The sequence below is a fragment of the Oncorhynchus tshawytscha genome, unplaced genomic scaffold, assembly GCF_018296145.1.
Source record: "Oncorhynchus tshawytscha isolate Ot180627B unplaced genomic scaffold, Otsh_v2.0 Un_contig_16816_pilon_pilon, whole genome shotgun sequence".
Lineage (NCBI taxonomy): Eukaryota > Metazoa > Chordata > Actinopteri > Salmoniformes > Salmonidae > Oncorhynchus > Oncorhynchus tshawytscha.
The window spans coordinates 13,661-34,478 of record NW_024608046.1 but is presented as its reverse complement, the minus strand read 5'-3'; the positions used below and the strand labels follow the sequence as shown (position 1 = coordinate 34,478).

At 49.8% G+C, this 20,818-nt stretch overlaps 1 protein-coding gene across 1 annotated transcript in view; it reads left to right on the top strand.

Annotated features, from left to right (window-relative positions):
• Positions 1 to 20,818, top strand: part of LOC121843239 (PHD finger protein 20-like protein 1) — a 30,888-nt gene that overhangs the window by 7,018 nt on the left and 3,052 nt on the right. The window contains 18 exon segments of the mRNA XM_042312808.1: positions 1,012 to 1,079; positions 2,340 to 2,470; positions 2,670 to 2,803; positions 3,856 to 4,059; positions 4,335 to 4,532; positions 4,720 to 4,779; positions 6,216 to 6,500; positions 13,351 to 13,569; positions 15,984 to 16,047; positions 16,162 to 16,232; positions 16,235 to 16,261; positions 16,547 to 16,657; positions 16,660 to 16,692; positions 18,382 to 18,455; positions 18,622 to 18,732; positions 19,938 to 20,037; positions 20,623 to 20,713; positions 20,715 to 20,816. Of these exon segments, the coding sequence (XP_042168742.1) occupies positions 1,012 to 1,079; positions 2,340 to 2,470; positions 2,670 to 2,803; positions 3,856 to 4,059; positions 4,335 to 4,532; positions 4,720 to 4,779; positions 6,216 to 6,500; positions 13,351 to 13,569; positions 15,984 to 16,047; positions 16,162 to 16,232; positions 16,235 to 16,261; positions 16,547 to 16,657; positions 16,660 to 16,692; positions 18,382 to 18,455; positions 18,622 to 18,732; positions 19,938 to 20,037; positions 20,623 to 20,713; positions 20,715 to 20,816 (2,083 nt within the window).

The window sequence follows — 20,818 nt, the reverse complement described above, 5'->3', positions numbered from 1 at the left end:
ATGTTAGTATCATACAGCAGTGATATGGAGTAGTGGTATCATTTAGATGTTATGATTCTTTACTCTCAACCTCTCCAATGATAACTAAGACGCCGTGGTGATGATGAGGAAGAAACTAAGCCCTCCTCAGAGCAGCAAGACATGAGATCTAAGAGAAGGAGAAATGGACAAGATAGCATGTTATTCACCCCGGAGGGTCCAGGCCTGTAAAACCACAGGTCATATTTCACCCCGGAGGGTCCAGGCCTGTAAAACCACAGGTCATATTTCACCCCGGAGGGTCCAGGCCTGTAAAACCACAGGTCATATTTCACCCCGGAGGGTCCAGGCCTGTAAAACCACAGGTCATATTTCACCCCGGAGGGTCCAGGCCTGTAAAACCACAGGTCATATTTCACCCCGGAGGGTCCAGGCCTGTAAAACCACAGGTCATATTTCACCCCGGAGGGTCCAGGCCTGTAAAACCACAGGTCATATTTCACCCCGGAGGGTCCAGGCCTGTAAAACCACAGGTCATATTTCACCCCGGAGGGTCCAGGCCTGTAAAACCACAGGTCATATTTCACCCCGGAGGGTCCAGGCCTGTAAAACCACAGGTCATATTTCACCCCGGAGGGTCCAGGCCTGTAAAACCACAGGTCATATTTCACCCCGGAGGGTCCAGGCCTGTAAAACCACAGGTCATATTTCACCCAGGAGGGTCCAGGCCTGTAAAACCACAGGTCATATTTCACCCTCTGGGTCCAGGCCTGTAAAACCACAGGTCATATTTCACCCCGGAGGGTCCAGGCCTGTAAAACCACAGGTCATATTTCACCCCAGGGCCCTCCTTCTTAGTTAGCCATCACATGTACAATGTGTCTCCCAAATGGCACCATAGTCCCTTTATAGGGCACTACTTTTGACCAGGGACTGGGTATAGAGGATATAGGGTGCCATTTGGGACAGCCAGTGTGTGTGGCGTTCCAACCTGTTAATGGACCTGTTATATTCTTCTCCCTCTGCCTTCAGAATCCCATGAAGATGATGCTGACTGTAAGAAGGAGCGGACAGAAGTCCCAGTGACGTCCCAACAACAGGTACCGGCTAGTCACTCACTGTAGTGTAGATAATGTCCCAACAACAGGTACCAGCTAGTAACTCACTGTAGTGTAGATAATGTCCCAACAACAGGTACCGGCTAGTCACTCACTGTAGTGTAGATAATGTCCCAACAACAGGTACCAGCTAGTCACTCACTGTAGTGTAGATAATGTCCCAACAACAGGTACCAGCTAGTCACTCACTGTAGTGTAGATAATGTCCCAACAACAGGTACCAGCTAGTCACTCACTGTAGTACAGATATATATATATATATACCATATATATATGTATATATATATATATGTATATGTGTGTGTGTGTGTGTGTGTGTATATATAACATATATATGTGTGTGTGTATATATATATATATATATATGTGTGTGTGTGTATATATATAGGTACCAGCTATATATGTGTGTGTGTAATGTATATATATATGTGTGTGTGTGTATATATATGTGTGTGTGTATATAACATATATATGTGTGTGTATATATATAACAGTGTGTGTATATATATATGTGTGTGTATATATATATATGTGTGTGTATATATATATATGTGTGTGTATATATATATATATATGTGTGTGTATATATATATACTGTGTGTGTATATATATATATATATATGTGTGTGCTATATATATGTATATATGTGTGTGTATATATGTATACATATATATATATATATGTGTATATATGTATATATGTATACATATAGGTACCGCTATATATGTGTATATATGTATACATATATATACAGGTATATCACTACTATATATATGTATACATATCCCAACATAGGTATATGTATATATATATATGTGTATATATACATATATATACATATATATATGTATACATATATATAGTATATGATAATATATAATAATAGGTATATATACATATATATATATATATGTAACATATGTATATATATATGTATACATATACTATATGTATATATATATATATAGGTATATATATATATATATATATATATATATATAATATGTATACATACATGCATACATAAAATAACTTAAAAGACAGACTCTGCGCCATAGTATTCGTTTTTCTAAGAGTGTGTCCCAAATGGCATCCTATTCCCTATATAGTGCACTGCTTTGGACCAGAGCCCATAACAAAAGTAGTGCACTAAATACAGAATATGATGCCATTTGGGACTTAGCCTAAGAGTCAATTCATGACAGCAATCCCACTGTTTAGTCCTCTCTGTATTCTTCCAGAAGGTACCAAGAACAGCAGACCATGATTCCTTACAGGGGCAGACCCAGAGACAGACGGGGTCCTCTGTGACGGGCTCTCCAGCCAAGTGTCGGAACAGGCGTCTGAAGCACCACTCTGGGGAGTCCAACAGGTAGCGTTTGACAAGATAGCTATTGGCTTTCAATGCCCTAGGAAATCTGTGGTTTATTGGTATATTTATAGTGTATTGTAATCAGGTAATAATTTGTCATTAATAATGTAATTGTAAGTTGTACTTGTAATTCATATTTTTGTTGCTAATGTATAGTCATTTGTTAAATAATGAAGAGCCCGTTTGTCATGGTTAACAGCAGCCAGAAGCAGAGAGCGTCCAGGCCGCCGTGCTCCATCACTACTCTGTCTGCTGGGGAGGACACCATGTCAGCCCCAGAGTCCATGCTGAGTCCCTCCCCCAGACACAGCTGCCCAGACACGGCTACCTCAGGTCGGTCTGCTGAGGGACAGGATCACAGTGGGAAAAGTACTTCCACTAACTATCTCAAAGTAGTGTATAGTCTTAGACACAAGTGGTGTTACAAATATAAACTTTATGCATACAGTTTTGGAAGATTTTTTGGGGGGAAAAAACGAACGAATTGCCTCAGACGTGTTAGGTTCTAATTCTCTCAGGAAAAACTCCACAGACTCTGAAAGCTTAAACCAAGTTTATTTTTCCCAGAGGACCAATACAGCTGCATTAGTCAAAGACATTGTTCACACAAGCAGTGATACTTAACCCTTCCTCCTATGCTGAGTCTCCTCCTATACATCTGTACAAGCAGTGATACTTAACCCTTCCTCCTATGCTGAGTCTCCTCCTACACATCTGTACAAGCAGTGATACTTAACCCTTCCTCCTATGCTGAGTCTCCTCCTACACATCTAAACAGCCAATGCATCTCTGTTACTAGACAGAACCCAGTGATATCTGGGGTGGCAGGGTAGCCTAGTGGTTAGAGTGTAGGGGCGGTAGGTAGCCTAGTGGTTAGAGCGTTGGACTAGTGACCGAAAGGTTGCAAGTTCGAATCCCCGAGCTGACAAGGTACAAATCTGTTCTGCCCCTGAACAGGCAGTTAACCCACTGTTCCTAGGCCGTCATTGAAAATAAGAATTTGTTCTTAACTGACTTGCCTAGTAAAATAAAAAATAAAAATCTGTTCTTCCTCACTTCATCTGACCTGACCGCCACCCCGAAGTGCTCCCTCCTCCCCAACTCAAGGCTGACATGGTGATTGGTACCAGACTGTGTCTCTTCTCATCCCAGAGGATCCCACCCATAGGATGCCTGATGGCTAACAATAACATATCCTGACATAATGTAAACGTGATACATTAAGCTCTCTCCCTCAGTGACATGAATTAGTATATTTCATATTCTCAGAACCCAACAGTAGTAAGACTTGGGGAGCTCGGGCTGCGATCACTGTTTCCATGATGATACTTAGTGGGTCATTTGGCTGTTTGTTTAGTGACGGGGCTGTGCTTCCTCTCCAACAGGGCATGGTGAGACGGTTCCTCCAGGCTCCCCAGGACCAGAACAGAGCCAGAGGAGGAGACGCTCCCAGCGCCTGGCAACCGTCAGCCCTGATATAAACTCTGACCCCAGCGTGACCTCTCAACCCGCCACCACCCAGTGCCCTGACCTCTCACCCCATGGGAGGGAGCACAACACATGTCACAAAGACCCCTCCTCTCCAGAGGGTGAGTGCAGCCTCGAGGGACAGGAGTTCTTCCTGACGACCTTCGTGAACGGGGTCATATTAACTAGGAACCGAATGGGCCAAAACAGGGAGGGAACTACCTGAACTTGTCAAATAACAAACGCTTGTTTTTAATTTTGCGTGACAAAATGTTTTTTCTACAGTGTGCACTAATGAATACAACCCTGACCAAGAACACAAAAACATGAACAACCAGGAAAACATGTCTATTTATTCAACCCTGAATCTATTCTGTGTGTGATTGTCCTCCTTTAGATCAAATTACAAACTCTGTGGAGAAGGCAGAGTCATCGACCCTCCACAACTACTGTGTCGGCACACCACCTACACCTTCATCTGCTGCCTCCATCCTCACACCATCTCATCCACCAATCACACACAGAGACCAGCTGACTGACGGGCCATCAGCCAATCATACGGCAGTGGCAGACAAATTCCCACCCTTAGCTGCAGGTAATTCTTGACTGGGGGAGTTATTTATTCTCAACTGCAGCATCTCAAATGGCCCCCTATTCCCTACAAAGTGCGCTAAAGTAGTGTACTTTATAGGGGAGTAGGGTGCCGTTAGGGTCAGACATTGTACAGGATAATATACGTTAGATAATGTCCTAATCCATCTGTGTTTCTGTTTTATTTGTAGCTGCTGGGAGGAGAAGTATTACCAGGACCTCTAAACTAAACAAACACACCAGGGAGCCAAGTAGGTTTTCTCCTCAAATTTATTCCAGATTATTTTACTTTGATTGTATTACTTTCAACCATTACTTTTCATTTCCTTCAAGGCTTACTGCAATTATTATTCATGTTCTGGTAAGAAGCCGATCTTTACCAAGTCCTCTCTGTCCGATAGAATGAAAGCATACTCAAACGCTCTTCAGCCCAGCTTGAACAAAAAGGGTGTCATGTTCTGGACTGAGAGACTTGATAATCCAGAAAAACATTCCCTCCCCCTCTCTCTCACTCTCTCTCCTGTGTGTCACCTCACTCTCTCTCCTGTGTGTCACCTCACTCTCTCTCCTGTGTGTCACCTCACTCTCTCTCCTGTGTGTCACCTCTCTCTCTCCTGTGTGTCACCTCTCTCTCTCTCTCCTGTGTGTCACCTCTCTCTCTCTCCTGTGTGTCACCTCACTCTCTCTCCTGTGTGTCACCTCTCTCTCTCTCCTGTGTGTCACCTCTCTCTCTCTCCTGTGTGTCACCTCACTCTCTCTCCTGTGTGTCACCTCACTCTCTCTCTCCTGTGTGTCACCTCTCTCTCTCTCTCCTGTGTGTCACCTCTCTCTCTCTCTCCTGTGTGTCACCTCACTCTCTCCTGTGTGTCACCTCACTCTCTCTCCTGTGTGTCACCTCTCTCACTCTCTCCTGTGTGTCACCTCTCTCTCTCTCTCCTGTGTGTCACCTCTCTCTCTCTCTCCTGTGTGTCACCTCTCTCTCTCTCTCCTGTGTGTCACCTCACTCTCTCCTGTGTGTCACCTCTCACTCTCTCTCCTGTGTGTCACCTCTCTCTCTTTCTCTCCTGTGTGTCACCTCTCTCTCTTTCTCCTGTGTGTCACCTCTCTCTCTTTCTCTCCTGTGTGTCACCTCTCTCTCTCTCTCTCCTGTGTGTCACCTCACTCTCTCTCTCCTGTGTCACCTCTCTCTCTCTCTCCTGTGTCACCTCTCTCTCTCTCTCTGTGTCACCTCTCTCTCTCTCTCCTGTGTGTCACCTCTCACTCTCTCTCTGTGTGTCACCTCTCTCTCTTTCTCTCCTGTGTGTCACCTCTCTCTCTTTCTCTCCTGTGTGTCACCTCTCACTCTCTCTCCTGTGTGTCACCTCTCACTCTCTCTCCTGTGTGTCACCTCTCACTCTCTCTCCTGTGTGTCACCTCTCTCTCTTTCTCTCCTGTGTGTCACCTCTCTCTCTTTCTCTCCTGTGTGTCACCTCTCACTCTCTCTCCTCTGTCCTCTCTCTCTTTCTCTCCTGTGTGTCACCTCTCACTCTCTCTCCTCTGTGTGTCACCTCTCACTCTCTCTCCTCTCTGTCTACTCTCTGTCACCTCTCTCTCTCTCTCTCTCTCTCTCTCTCTCCTGTGTCACCTCTCTCTCTCTCCTCTGTGTGTCACCTCTCTCTCTCCTCTGTGTGTCCTCTCTCTCTCTCAGTCATGAACACCAAGTGGTGTGATGACCCAACGTCTCCCAACGACCTGGACCTCTACAAGTGTAAGATCCCTGGGTGCTCCAAGGCCTTCCGCAAAGCCAAGCTGCTGGACTACCACCTCAAGTATTACCACAACGCTGACAAAGACCTCCAGGTCTCTGAGCTGCCAGGCTCCCCAGACAGGGCTGGTCGTACCCGGGCCACCTCAGCCTCCATGCCCACCACCACCACCCTGCTGGAGGTCCCTGACAACACGAAGAGACGCAGGACTGTCTCCACCTCATCGTGTATGGATTTAGATTTCATTCATTTGAAAACACAGTTGTATGTAACTTGAATACACAAATTCACAAAATTGTTTTAGGGTTATATCCCAAATGGCACCCTATTCCCTATATAGTGCACTACTTTTGTTCAGAGCCCAACCTTATACTCTCTCTCACCCCCTCTGTCCCTCAGCGCTGTCCCCTCAGGGCCATATGTTTTATACTGTCTCCTCTGTCCCCTCAGGGCAATATGTTTTATACTGTCTCCTCTGTCCCCTCAGGGCCATATGTTTTATACTGTCCCCTCAGGGCCATATGTTTTATACTGTCTCCTCTGTCTCCTCAGGGCCATAGGTTTCATACTGTCTCCTCTGTCCCCTCAGGGCCATATGTTTTATACTGTCTCCTCTGTCCCCATATGTTTTATGCTGTCTCCTCTGTCCCCTCCGGGCCATAAGTTTTATACTGTCTCCCCTGTCCCCTCAGGGCCATATGTTTTATACTGTCTCCTCTGTCCCCTCAGGGCCATATGTTTTATACTGTCTCCCCTGTCCCCTCAGGGCCATATGTTTTATACTGTCTCCTCTGTCCCCTCAGGGCCATATGTTTTATACTGTCTCCCCTGTCCCCTCAGGGCCATATGTTTTATACTGTCTCCTCTGTCCCCTCAGGGCCATATGTTTTATACTGTCCCCTCCGGGCCATATGTTTTATACTGTCTCCCCTGTCCCCTCAGGGCCATATGTTTTATACTGTCTCCTCTGTCCCCTCAGGGCCATATGTTTTATACTGGCTCCCCTGTCCCCTCAGGGCCATATGTTTTATACTGTCTCCTCTGTCCCCTCAGGGCCATATGTTTTATACTGTCCCCTCCGGGCCATATGTTTTATACTGTCTCCCCTGTCCCCTCAGGGCCATATGTTTTATACTGTCTCCTCAGGGCCATATGTTTTATACTGTCTCCTCTGTCCCCATATGTTTTATACTGTCTCCTCTGTCCCCTCCGGGCCATATGTTTTATACTGTCTCCTCTGTCCCCTCAGGGCCATATGTTTTATACTGTCTCCTCTGTCCCCTCAGGGCCATATGTTTTATACTGCCTCCTCTGTACCCTCAGGGCCATATGTTTTATACTGTCTCCTCTGTCCCCATATGTTTTATACTGTCTCCTCTGTCCCCTCCGGGCCATAAGTTTTATACTGTCTCCCCTGTCCCCTCAGGGCCATATGTTTTATACTGTCTCCTCTGTCCCCTCAGGGCCATATGTTTTATACTGTCTCCCCTGTCCCCTCAGGGCCATATGTTTTATACTGTCTCCTCTGTCCCCTCAGGGCCATATGTTTTATACTGTCTCCCCTGTCCCCTCAGGGCCATATGTTTTATACTGTCTCCTCTGTCCCCTCAGGGCCATATGTTTTATACTGTCCCCTCCGGGCCATATGTTTTATACTGTCTCCCCTGTCCCCTCAGGGCCATATGTTTTATACTGTCTCCTCTGTCCCCTCAGGGCCATATGTTTTATACTGTCTCCCCTGTCCCCTCAGGGCCATATGTTTTATACTGTCTCCTCTGTCCCCTCAGGGCCATATGTTTTATACTGTCCCCTCCGGGCCATATGTTTTATACTGTCTCCCCTGTCCCCTCAGGGCCATATGTTTTATACTGTCTCCTCAGGGCCATATGTTTTATACTGTCTCCTCTGTCCCCATATGTTTTATACTGTCTCCTCTGTCCCCTCCGGGCCATATGTTTTATACTGTCTCCTCTGTCCCCTCAGGGCCATATGTTTTATACTGTCTCCTCTGTCCCCTCAGGGCCATATGTTTTATACTGCCTCCTCTGTACCCTCAGGGCCATATGTTTTATACTGTCTCCTCTGTCCCCATATGTTTTATACTGTCTCCTCTGTCCCCTCCGGGCCATATGTTTTATACTGTCTCCCCTGTCCCCTCAGGGCCATATGTTTTATACTGTCTCCTCAGGGCCATATGTTTTATACTGTCTCCTCTGTCCCCTCAGGGTCATATGTTTTATACTGCCTCCTCTGTACCCTCAGGGCCATATGTTTTATACTGTCTCCTCTGTCCCCATATGTTTTATACTGTCTCCTCTGTCCCCTCCGGGCCATATGTTTTATACTGTCTCCTCTGTCCCCTCAGGGCCATATGTTTTATACTGTCTCCCCTGTCCCCTCCGGGCCATATGTTTTATACTGTCTCCTCTGTCCCCTCAGGGCCATATGTTTTATACTGTCTCCTCTGTCTCCTCAGGGCCATAGGTTTCATACTGTCTCCTCTGTCCCCTCAGGGCCATATGTTTTATACTGTCTCCTCTGTCCCCTCCGGGCCATATGTTTTATACTGTCTCCTCTGTCCCCTCAGGGCCATATGTTTTATACTGTCTCCTCTGTCTCCTCAGGGCCATATGTTTTATACTGTCTCCTCTGTCCCCTCAAGGCCATATGTTTTATACTGTCTCCTCTGTCTCCTCAGGGCCATATGTTTTATACTGTCTCCTCTGTCCCCTCAGGGTCATATGTTTTATACTGTCCCCTCAGGGCCATATGTTTTATACTGTCTCCTCTGTCTCCTCAGGGCCATAGGTTTCATACTGTCTCCTCTGTCCCCTCAGGGCCATATGTTTTATACTGTCTCCTCTGTCCCCATATGTTTCATGCTGTCTCCTCTGTCCCCTCCGGGCCATATGTTTTATACTTTCTCCCCTGTCCCCTCAGGGCCATATGTTTTATACTGTCCCCTCCGGGCCATATGTTTTATACTGTCTCCCCTGTCCCCTCAGGGCCATATGTTTTATACTGTCTCCTCTGTCCCCTCAGGGCCATATGTTTTATACTGGCTCCTCTGTCCCCTCAGGGCCATATGTTTTATACTGTCTCCCCTGTCCCCTCAGGGCCATATGTTTTATACTGTCTCCTCTGTCCCCTCAGGGCCATATGTTTTATACTGTCTCCTCAGGGCCATAGGTTTCATACTGTCTCCTCTGTCCCCTCAGGGCCATATGTTTTATACTGGCTCCTCTGTCCCCTCAGGGCCATATGTTTTATACTGTCTCCCCTGTCCCCTCAGGGCCATATGTTTTATACTGTCTCCTCTGTCCCCTCAGGGCCATATGTTTTATACTGTCTCCTCAGGGCCATAGGTTTCATACTGTCTCCTCTGTCCCCTCAGGGCCATATGTTTTATACTGGCTCCTCTGTCCCCATATGATTTATGCTGTCTCCTCTGTCCCCTCCGGGCCATGTGTTTTATACTGTCTCCCCTGTCCCCTCAGGGCCATATGTTTTATACTGTCTCCTCTGTCTCCTCAGGGCCATATGTTTTATACTGTCTCCTCTGTCCCCTCAGGGTCATATGTTTTATACTGCCTCCTCTGTCCCCATATGTTTTATGCTGTCTCCTCTGTCCCCTCCGGGCCATAAGTTTTATACTGTCTCCCCTGTCCCCTCAGGGCCATATGTTTTATACTGTCTCCTCTGTCCCCTCAGGGCCATATGTTTTATACTGTCCCCTCCGGGCCATATGTTTTATACTGTCTCCCCTGTCCCCTCAGGGCCATATGTTTTATACTGTCTCCTCTGTCCCCTCAGGGCCATATGTTTTATACTGTCTCCCCTGTCCCCTCAGGGCCATATGTTTTATACTGTCTCCTCTGTCCCCTCAGGGCCATATGTTTTATACTGTCTCCTCTGTCTCCTCAGGGCCATAGGTTTCATACTGACTCCTCTGTCCCCTCAGGGCCATAGGTTTCATACTGTCTCCTCTGTCCCCTCAGGGCCATATGTTTTATACTGTCTCCTCTGTCCCCATATGTTTTATGCTGTCTCCTCTGTCCCCTCAGGGCCATATGTTTTATACTGTCTCCTCTGTCTCCTCAGGGCCATATGTTTTATACTGGCTCCTCTGTCCCCTCAGGGTCATATGTTTTATACTGTCTCCTCTGTCCCCTCCGGGCCATATGTTTTATGCTGTCTCCTCTGTCCCCTCCGGGCCATATGTTTTATACTGTCTCCTCTGTCCCCTCCGGGCCATATGTTTTATGCTGTCTCCTCTGTCCCCTCCGGGCCATATGTTTTATACTGTCTCCCCTGTCCCCTCAGGGCCATATGTTTTATACTGTCTCCTCTGTCCCCTCAGGGCCATATGTTTTATACTGTCCCCTCCGGGCCATATGTTTTATACTGTCTCCTCTGTCCCCTCAGGGCCATATGTTTTATACTGTCTCCTCTGTCTCCTCAGGGCCATATGTTTTATACTGTCTCCTCTGTCCCCTCAAGGCCATATGTTTTATACTGTCTCCTCTGTCCCCTCAAGGCCATATGTTTTATACTGTCTCCTCTGTCCCCTCAAGGCCATATGTTTTATACTGTCTCCTCTGTCCCTCAAGGCCATATGTTTTATACTGTCTCCTCTGTCTCCTCAGGGCCATATGTTTTATACTGTCTCCTCTGTCCCCTCAGGGTCATATGTTTTATACTGTCTCCTCTGTCCCCTCAGGGCCATATGTTTTATACTGTCTCCTCTGTCCCCTCAGGGCCATATGTTTTATACTGTCTCCTCAGGGCCATATGTTTTATACTGTCTCCTCTGTCCCCTCAGGGTCATATGTTTTATACTGCCTCCTCTGTACCCTCAGGGCCATATGTTTTATACTGTCTCCTCTGTCCCCATATGTTTTATACTGTCTCCTCTGTCCCCTCCGGGCCATATGTTTTATACTGTCTCCTCTGTCCCCTCAGGGCCATATGTTTTATACTGTCTCCCCTGTCCCCTCAGGGCCATATGTTTTATACTGTCTCCTCTGTCCCCTCAGGGCCATATGTTTTATACTGTCTCCTCTGTCTCCTCAGGGCCATAGGTTTCATACTGTCTCCTCTGTCCCCTCAGGGCCATATGTTTTATACTGTCTCCTCTGTCCCCATATGTTTTATACTGTCTCCTCTGTCCCCTCAGGGCCATATGTTTTATACTGTCTCCTCTGTCCCCTCAGGGCCATATGTTTTATACTGTCTCCTCTGTCTCCTCAGGGCCATATGTTTTATACTGTCTCCTCTGTCCCCTCAAGGCCATATGTTTTATACTGTCTCCTCTGTCCCCTCAGGGTCATATGTTTTATACTGTCCCCTCAGGGCCATATGTTTTATACTGTCTCCTCTGTCTCCTCAGGGCCATAGGTTTCATACTGTCTCCTCTGTCCCCTCAGGGCCATATGTTTTATACTGTCTCCTCTGTCCCCATATGTTTCATGCTGTCTCCTCTGTCCCCTCCGGGCCATATGTTTTATACTTTCTCCCCTGTCCCCTCAGGGCCATATGTTTTATACTGTCTCCTCTGTCCACTCAGGGCCATATGTTTTATACTGTCCCCTCCGGGCCATATGTTTTATACTGTCTCCCCTGTCCCCTCAGGGCCATATGTTTTATACTGTCTCCTCTGTCCCCTCAGGGCCATATGTTTTATACTGGCTCCTCTGTCCCCTCAGGGCCATATGTTTTATACTGTCTCCCCTGTCCCCTCAGGGCCATATGTTTTATACTGTCTCCTCTGTCCCCTCAGGGCCATATGTTTTATACTGTCTCCTCAGGGCCATAGGTTTCATACTGTCTCCTCTGTCCCCTCAGGGCCATATGTTTTATACTGGCTCCTCTGTCCCCTCAGGGCCATATGTTTTATACTGTCTCCCCTGTCCCCTCAGGGCCATATGTTTTATACTGTCTCCTCTGTCCCCTCAGGGCCATATGTTTTATACTGTCTCCTCAGGGCCATAGGTTTCATACTGTCTCCTCTGTCCCCTCAGGGCCATATGTTTTATACTGGCTCCTCTGTCCCCATATGTTTTATGCTGTCTCCTCTGTCCCCTCCGGGCCATGTGTTTTATACTGTCTCCCCTGTCCCCTCAGGGCCATATGTTTTATACTGTCTCCTCTGTCTCCTCAGGGCCATATGTTTTATACTGTCTCCTCTGTCCCCTCAGGGTCATATGTTTTATACTGCCTCCTCTGTCCCCATATGTTTTATACTGTCTCCTCTGTCCCCTCCGGGCCATATGTTTTATACTGTCTCCCCTGTCCCCTCAGGGCCATATGTTTTATACTGCCTCCTCTGTCCCCTCAGGGCCATATGTTTTATACTGTCCCCTCCGGGCCATATGTTTTATACTGTCTCCCCTGTCCCCTCAGGGCCATATGTTTTATACTTTCTCCTCTGTCCCCTCAGGGCCATATGTTTTATACTGTCTCCTCTGTCTCCTCAGGGCCATATGTTTTATACTGTCTCCTCTGTCCCCTCAAGGCCATATGTTTTATACTGTCTCCTCTGTCCCCTCAAGGCCATATGTTTTATACTGTCTCCTCTGTCTCCTCAGGGCCATATGTTTTATACTGTCTCCTCTGTCCCCTCAGGGTCATATGTTTTATACTGTCTCCTCTGTCCCCTCAGGGCCATATGTTTTATACTGTCTCCTCTGTCCCCTCAGGGCCATATGTTTTATACTGTCCCCTCCGGGCCATATGTTTTATACTGTCTCCCTGTCCCCTCAGGGCCATATGTTTTATACTGTCTCCTCTGTCTCCTCAGGGCCATATGTTTTATACTGTCTCCTCAGGGCCATATGTTTTATACTGTCTCCTCTGTCCCCTCAGGGTCATATGTTTTATCCTGTCTCCTCTGTACCCTCAGGGCCATATGTTTTATACTGTCTCCTCTGTCCCCATATGTTTTATACTGTCTCCTCTGTCCCCTCCGGGCCATATGTTTTATACTGTCTCCTCTGTCCCCTCAGGGCCATATGTTTTATACTGTCTCCTCTGTCCCCTCAGGGCCATATGTTTTATACTGTCTCCTCTGTCCTCCAGCACTGTACCCTCCGGGCTATATGTTCCAACTGGACTGTACTGGACTGGGGAGCTGTCTGAAACCTCCCAGGTTGAACAGGAAGAAGCGCTCCTCTGCTTCCATGAGTTCTGACAGCACAGAGCTGTCTCTCCCTCCGCCGCCTCAGGAGAAGAGCTTCGAGTCCCTCCACGACAAGATTCTGAAGAAGGTGATCGATAAGGACAAGCACCTGGAGCCAGGTTAGTGGCAGGACAGTGGGGATGTATGGTCTGGAGCAAGGTTAGTGGCAGGGCAGTGGGGCTGTGAGGTCTGGAGCCAGGTTAGTGGCAGGGTAGTGGGGCTGTGAGGTCTGGGGCCAGGTTAGTGGCAGGGCAGTGGGCTTTCCTGAGGGGCTGTGAGGTCTGGAGCCAGGTTAGTGGCAGGGCAGTGGGCCTTCCTGAGGGGCTGTGAGGCCTGGAGCCAGGTTAGTGACAGGGCAGTGGGCCTTCCTGAGGGGCTATGAGGTCTGGAGCCAGGTTAGTGGCAGGGTAGTGGGGATGTAAGGTCTGGAGCCAGGTTAGTGGCAGGGCTGTGAGGTCTGGAGCCAGGTTAGTGGCAGGGCTGTGAGGTCTGGAGCCAGGTTAGTGGCAGGGCTGTGAGATCTGGAGCCAGGTTAGTGGCAGGGCTGTGAGATCTGGAGCCAGGTTAGTGGCAGGGCTGTGAGATCTGGAGCCAGGTTAGTGGCAGGGCTGTGAGGTCTGGAGCCAGGTTAGTGGCAGGGTAGTGGGGCTGTAAGGTCTGGAGCCAGGTTAGTGGCAGGGTAGTGGGGCTGTGAGATCTGGAGCCAGGTTAGTGGCAGGGCTGTGAGATCTGGAGCCAGGTTAGTGGTAGGGCTGTGAGATCTGGAGCCAGGTTAGTGGCAGGGCTGTGAGGTCTGGAGCCAGGTTAGTGGCAGGGTAGTGGGGCTGTAAGGTCTGGAGCCAGGTTAGTGGCAGGGCTGTGAGGTCTGGAGCCAGGTTAGTGGCAGGGCTGTGAGATCTGGAGCCAGGTTAGTGGCAGGGCTGTGAGATCTGGAGCCAGGTTAGTGGCAGGGCTGTGAGGTCTGGAGCCAGGTTAGTGGCAGGGTAGTGGGGCTGTAAGGTCTGGAGCCAGGTTAGTGGCAGGGTAGTGGGGCTGTGAGATCTGGAGCCAGGTTAGTGGCAGGGCTGTGAGGTCTGGAGCCAGGTTAGTGGCAGGGCTGTGAGATCTGGAGCCAGGTTAGTGGCAGGGCTGTGAGGTCTGGAGCCAGGTTAGTGGCAGGGCTGTGAGATCTGGAGCCAGGTTAGTGGCAGGGCAGTGGGGCTGTGAGGTCTGGAGCCAGGTTAGTGGCAGGGTAGTGGGGCTGTAAGGTCTGGAGCCAGGTTAGTGGCAGGGCTGTGAGGTCTGGAGCCAGGTTAGTGGCAGGGCTGTGAGGTCTGGAGCCAGGTTAGTGGCAGGGCTGTGAGATCTGGAGCCAGGTTAGTGGCAGGGTAGTGGGGCTGTGAGATCTGGAGCCAGGTTAGTGGCAGGGTAGTGGGGCTGTGAGATCTGGAGCCAGGTTAGTGGCAGGGCTGTGAGATCTGGAGCCAGGTTAGTGGCAGGGCTGTGAGATCTGGAGCCAGGTTAGTGGCAGGGCTGTGAGATCTGGAGCCAGGTTAGTGGCAGGGCTGTGAGATCTGGAGCCAGGTTAGTGGCAGGGCTGTGAGATCTGGAGCCAGGTTAGTGGCAGGGTAGTGGGGCTGTGAGGTCTGGAGCCAGGTTAGTGGCAGGGCTGTGAGGTCTGGAGCCAGGTTAGTGGCAGGGCTGTGAGATCTGGAGCCAGGTTAGTGGCAGGGCTGTGAGATCTGGAGCCAGGTTAGTGGCAGGGCTGTGAGATCTGGAGCCAGGTTAGTGGCAGGGCTGTGAGATCTGGAGCCAGGTTAGTGGCAGGGCTGTGAGGTCTGGAGCCAGGTTAGTGGCAGGGCAGTGGGGCTGTGAGATCTGGAGCCAGGTTAGTGGCAGGGCAGTGGGGCTGTGAGATCTGGAGCCAGGTTAGTGGCAGGGCAGTGGGGCTGTGAGATCTGGAGCCAGGTTAGTGGCAGGGCTGTAAGGTCTGGAGCCAGGTTAGTGGCAGGGCAGTGGGGCTGTGAGATCTGGAGCCAGGTTAGTGGCAGGGCAGTGGGGCTGTGAGATCTGGAGCCAGGTTAGTGGCAGGGCAGTGGGGCTGTGAGATCTGGAGCCAGGTTAGTGGCAGGGCAGTGGGCCTTCCTGAGGGGCTGTGAGGTCTGGAGCCAGGTTAGTGGCAGGGCTGTGAGGTCTGGAGCCAGGTTAGTGGCAGGGCAGTGGGCCTTCCTGAGGGGCTGTGAGGCCTGGAGCCAGGTTAGTGGCAGGGTAGTGGGGATGTAAGGTCTGGAGCCAGGTTAGTGGCAGGGCAGGATGCAGCAGGTGTAAAACAGCCCAGTGACATGCTTCACTGGCCAGCTCTTTCCCAACAACACACAATGAGGAAGTGATATAGATGAGAAGAAAAAGACATGAAATATGACAGAGGGGAAAAGAAAAGAAACAATCTAAAGTAGTGCACTATATAGGGAATAGGGTACCGTTTGGGTCACACATTAAATCAACCCAGTTCGCTGCAGAGACCTGTGATTGAATTACATGACTCCTTCTACAGGGTTAATAAAGAATGAGAAGAAGGTAAAACTGGAGGAGAAATCCCAGGTGATCGGTGAGATTGTGTTCTATAGTTCTCTTCTTAGCAGTTGTAATAAATAACATTCCTCTGTTGTTCCGAGCAAATCAGTTGGTGATTTAAATAGATGTTCTGTTTTTTTGGGGGGGGGGGTTTTTAGGAAAAAGAAGGACAAAGAGCGGAGGGACAGGAAAGAGAAGGAACACTTCAAAATGAAACAGAAGAAGAAGAAGAAAAAAAGAGGAAATCTAAGCAGCACTGTACGTTTAGTTCAGGTGCTGTATCTTAATGTTTCTCCGAGGGCTCCTGCTGTTGTGTGCAGTATGTTGTCAGCGAATGACCAGTCCATTTCTGTAGCTTATTGTAAACGTATATTTAAGACGAGACATAAGATAGTACTTAATCAATCCTCAAAGAGGGGAGTTTAATTGCCCCAGCCAATACACACAACACCAATAAATACCGACGTGAAAGATAAACAGATGTAAGAAGTAGCACATCGTCAATACATCATAAAAACACATTCTGTGTTTTCTCACCTGCAGGTTATTCTGACTACGATGACATGTCCCTGTCCTTCCTGGAGCGATCTACGGCGTCTGCTCTTCACCGCTCCTCCTCTTCCTCCTGCTCCACCACCAAACATTACCAGTACCCCGCGCCATCCTCTCTGTGGACCTGACCGGAGAGAGTGAGTGGGAATCGCCTGACAGGGCATCTTTTCTATGGAATGAACGCGTATCAATACATGTGTATATCAACCGATCACATCTCATCTCTACATGAATGTGCTGTTCAAATGGATCAACTCACATATATCTCCCTCTCTCCCTCTCTCCCCCTCTCCCCCTCTTTCCCTCTCTCCCCCCTCTCCCCCTCTCTCCCTACCTCTCCCTCTCCCCTCTCTCCCTACCTCCCTACCTCCCTCCCCCTCTCTCCCTACCTCCCCCTCCCCTCTCCCCTACCTCCCTACCTCCCCCTCTCCTCTCTCCCTACCTCCCTACCTCCCCCTCTCTCCCTACCTCCCCCTCTCTCCCTACCTCCCTCTCTCCCTCCCCCTCTCTCCCTACCTCCCTCTCTCCCTCCCCCTCTCTCCCTACCTCCCTCTCTCCCTCCCCCTCTCTCCCTCCCCCTCTCTCCCTCCCCCTCTCTCCCTACCTCCCTCTCTCCCTACCTCCCTCTCTCCCTACCTCCCTCTCTCCCTACCTCCCTCTCTCCCTACCTCCCTCTCTCCCTACCTCCCTCTCTCCCTACCTCCCTCTCTCCCTCTCTCCCTACCTCCCTCTCTCCCTACCTCCCCCTCTCCCCTATCTCCCCCTCCCCTCTCTCCCCCTCTTTCCCTCTCTCCCCCTCTCCCCCTCTCTCTCCCTACCTCTCCCTCTCCCTCTCTCCCTACCTCCCTACCTCCCTCCTCCCTCTCCCCTCTCTCCCTACCTCCCTACCTCCCTCCCCCTCTCCCTACCTCCCCCTCCCCTCTCTCCCTACCTCCCTACCTCCCCCTCTCTCCCTACCTCCCCCTCTCTCCCTACCTCCCTCTCTCCCTCCCCCTCTCTCCCTACCGCCCTCTCTCCCTCCCCCTCTCTCCCTACCTCCCTCTCTCCCTACCTCCCTACCTCCCTCTCTCCCTACCTCCCTCTCTCCCTACCTCCCTCTCTCCCTACCTCCCTCTCTCCCTACCTCCCTCTCCCTACCTCCCTCTCTCCCTACCTCTCTCCCTACCTCTCTCCCTACCTCCCTCTCTCCCTACCTCCCTCTCTCCCTACCTCCCTCTCTCCCTACCTCCCCCTCTCCCTATCTCCCCTCCCCTATCTCTCCCTCCCCCCCTCTCTCTCCCTCCCCCTCTCTCCCTACCTCCCCTCTCTCCCTACCTCCCCCTCTCTCCCTATCTCCCCCTCCCTCTCTCTCCCTCTCTCCCTACCTCCCCCTCTCTCCCTATCTCCCCCTCCCCTCTCTCTCCCTATCTCCCCCTCTCTCCCTCCCCCTCTCTCCCTACCTCCCCTCTCTCCCTATCTCCCCCTCCCTCTCTCTCCCTCTCTCCCTACCTCCCCCTCTCTCCCTATCTCCCTCTCTCTCCCTATCTCCCCCTCTCTCCCTCCCCCTTTCTCTCCCTCTCGCTCTCTCTCTCTCCCACTTCCCCCTTTCTCTCTCCCTCCCCCCTCTCCCTATCTCCCCTCCCCTCTCTCTCCCTCTCTCCCTACCTCCCCTCTCTCCCTATCTCCCCCTCTCTCCTCCCCCCTTTCTCTCCCTCTCTCTCTCTCTCCCACTTCCCCCTTTCTCTCTCTCCTATCTCCCCCTATCTCCCCCTCTCTCCTGTCTCCCCCTCTCTCTCCCTCTTTCCCCCTCCTCCCTCTCTCCCTATCCCCCCTCTCTCCCTCTCCAGACCTGTCAGACATAGAGTTCCTGGAGGACTCGACCACAGAGAGCCTGCTGTTTAGTGGAGATGAGTACAACCAGGTAGGGTTGTCACCATACTACCATTTGTTTCTGGAAACATAGAAAACAGGAAGCAGACTGGACTCCATGGTCCTTTAGGATCCTCCTCTATGTAATAGATTGTGTGTTATAGCTTAGGAAATGTATAGATGTGACTAAGGGGGTTTGTTTTGAACCCTCCGACCAGGACTTTGACTCTCTAAACATGGAGGACTTCCAGGAGGAGGATGAGGATGGTACCCAGGAGATCGTCCGCTGTATCTGTGAGATGGACGAGGAGAATGGATTCATGATTCAGGTACTGGACTGACTGGAGCCCTCAGACTAGTGTTCTGTCTGAGGTGGGGTGGTTCTGTCTGAAGGTGGGGTGGTTCTGTCTGAGGTGGGGTGGTTCTCTCTGAGGTGGGGTGGTTCTGTCTGAGGTGGGGTGGTTCTGTCTGAGGTGGGGTGGTTCTGTCTGAGGTGGGGTGGTTCTGTCTGAGGTGGGGTGGTTCTGTCTGAAGGTGGGGTGGTTCTGTCTGAAGGTGGGGTGGTTCTGTCTGAAGGTGGGGTGGTTCTGTCTGAAGGTGGGGTGGTTCTGTCTGAAGGTGGGGTGGTTCTGTCTGAAGGTGGGGTGGTTCTGTCTGAAGGTGGGGTGGTTCTGCCTGAGGTGGGGTGGTTCTGCCTGAGGTGGGGTGGTTCTGCCTGAGGTGGGATGGTTCTGTCTGAGGTGGGGTGGTTCTGCCTGAGGTGGGGTGGTTCTGTCTGAGGTGGGGTTGGAACATTCCAGTCACTTGTGGTGTAAATTCAACACCAAGGACACCTGAAGTTAATATTAAATGAATCACTCTTTAGTATCAGTTAACTGGGGAGTTTACAACAAATACATGTACAAAGTACAAATCTGCCACAAGCTCCGCCAGGGCGTTCCCTTCAGGCCTCTAATATGGGCCTCCTGAGTGGCGCGGTGGTCTAAGGTGCTACATTGCAGTGCTAGAGGCGTCACTACTGACCCTGGTTCGATCCCGGGCTGTACCACAACCGGCCGTGGTCGGGAGTCCCATAGGGCGGCGCACAATTGGCCCAGCGTTGTCTGGGTTAGTGGAGCGTTTGGCCGGGGGTGGGGGGATTTGGGGAGTGTTTCAGGAATTTGGGGGAGTTTCCGGAATTTTCCAACTATCCCTCAGACATAACAATGGGGCATAAACATGTCTGTTGTCATGTGGGCTCCCGAGTGGCGCAGCGGTCTAAGGCACAGCATCTCAGTACTAGAGGCGTCACTACAGACACCCTGGTTGGAATCCAGGCTGTATCACAACCGGCCATGATTGGGAGTCCCATAGGGCAGTGCTCGTCCGGGTTTGGACGGGGTAGGCTGTCATTTGTAAATAAGAATTTGTTCCTAACTGACTTGTCTAGTTAAATAAATAAAATGTATTATATATGTTTCAGACCTGGGTTCAGATAGTATTTGTTTCCACCTAAACACACACACATTCAGTCTGTCTCTCTTCTGTGTTTCAGTGTGAGGAGTGTATGTGCTGGCAGCACAGTGTGTGTATGGGACTTCTGGAGGATAGCATCCCGGACCAGTACATATGTTACATCTGCAGAGACCCTCCAGGTAACATCATACCCTACACTCCCCTAACCACAGATCTAGGATCAGATTACTCCCAACCTAAACCATTAGGGGATGAAAGATTATCTCACCCTGTGTCGGTGGTTAGAGGCAACTTTAGCCTGGTCTCAGATCTGGTGTCTCCTTCTCTCGCCTGGTCTCAGATCTGTTGTCTCCTATCGCCTGGTCTCAGATCTGTTGTCTCCTTCTCTCGCCTGGTCCCAGATCTGTTTGTGCTCTTGACAGCTCCGTTGATGTCATTGTCAAGCCAAACATGACCATGAGTGACAAGGAGTTGGTATGATAACACAAACAGACTGGCACTCAGGCTAGGCAACTTCTACCTACCCTATACAATTTACAAACAACACTGGCACTCAGGCTAGGCAACTTCTACCTACCCTATACAATTTACAAACAAGACTGGCACTCCGGCTAGGACCTACCCTATACAATTTACAAACAAGACCAAGATATTCCTACATTATTATTATTATTATTGTTATTATTATTATTATTATTATCATCATCATCATCATCAACATGTTGGTTGTTTTCCTGACATGTCCATTTGTTTTTGTTGTTTAGGTCAAAGGTGGAGTGCCAAATATCTCCATGACAAAGACTGGTTGAACAAGGGTCAGATGTACGGCTTGTCCTTCCTCTCTGAGAACTACAAAGCAGAACTGTAAGACCAGCGTGTCGACCCATCAGCTGTTAGCAGACGTGTTCAGTGTCAACAACGTCCTTCACGGACTACAGCTGAAGATGGACATACTACAGT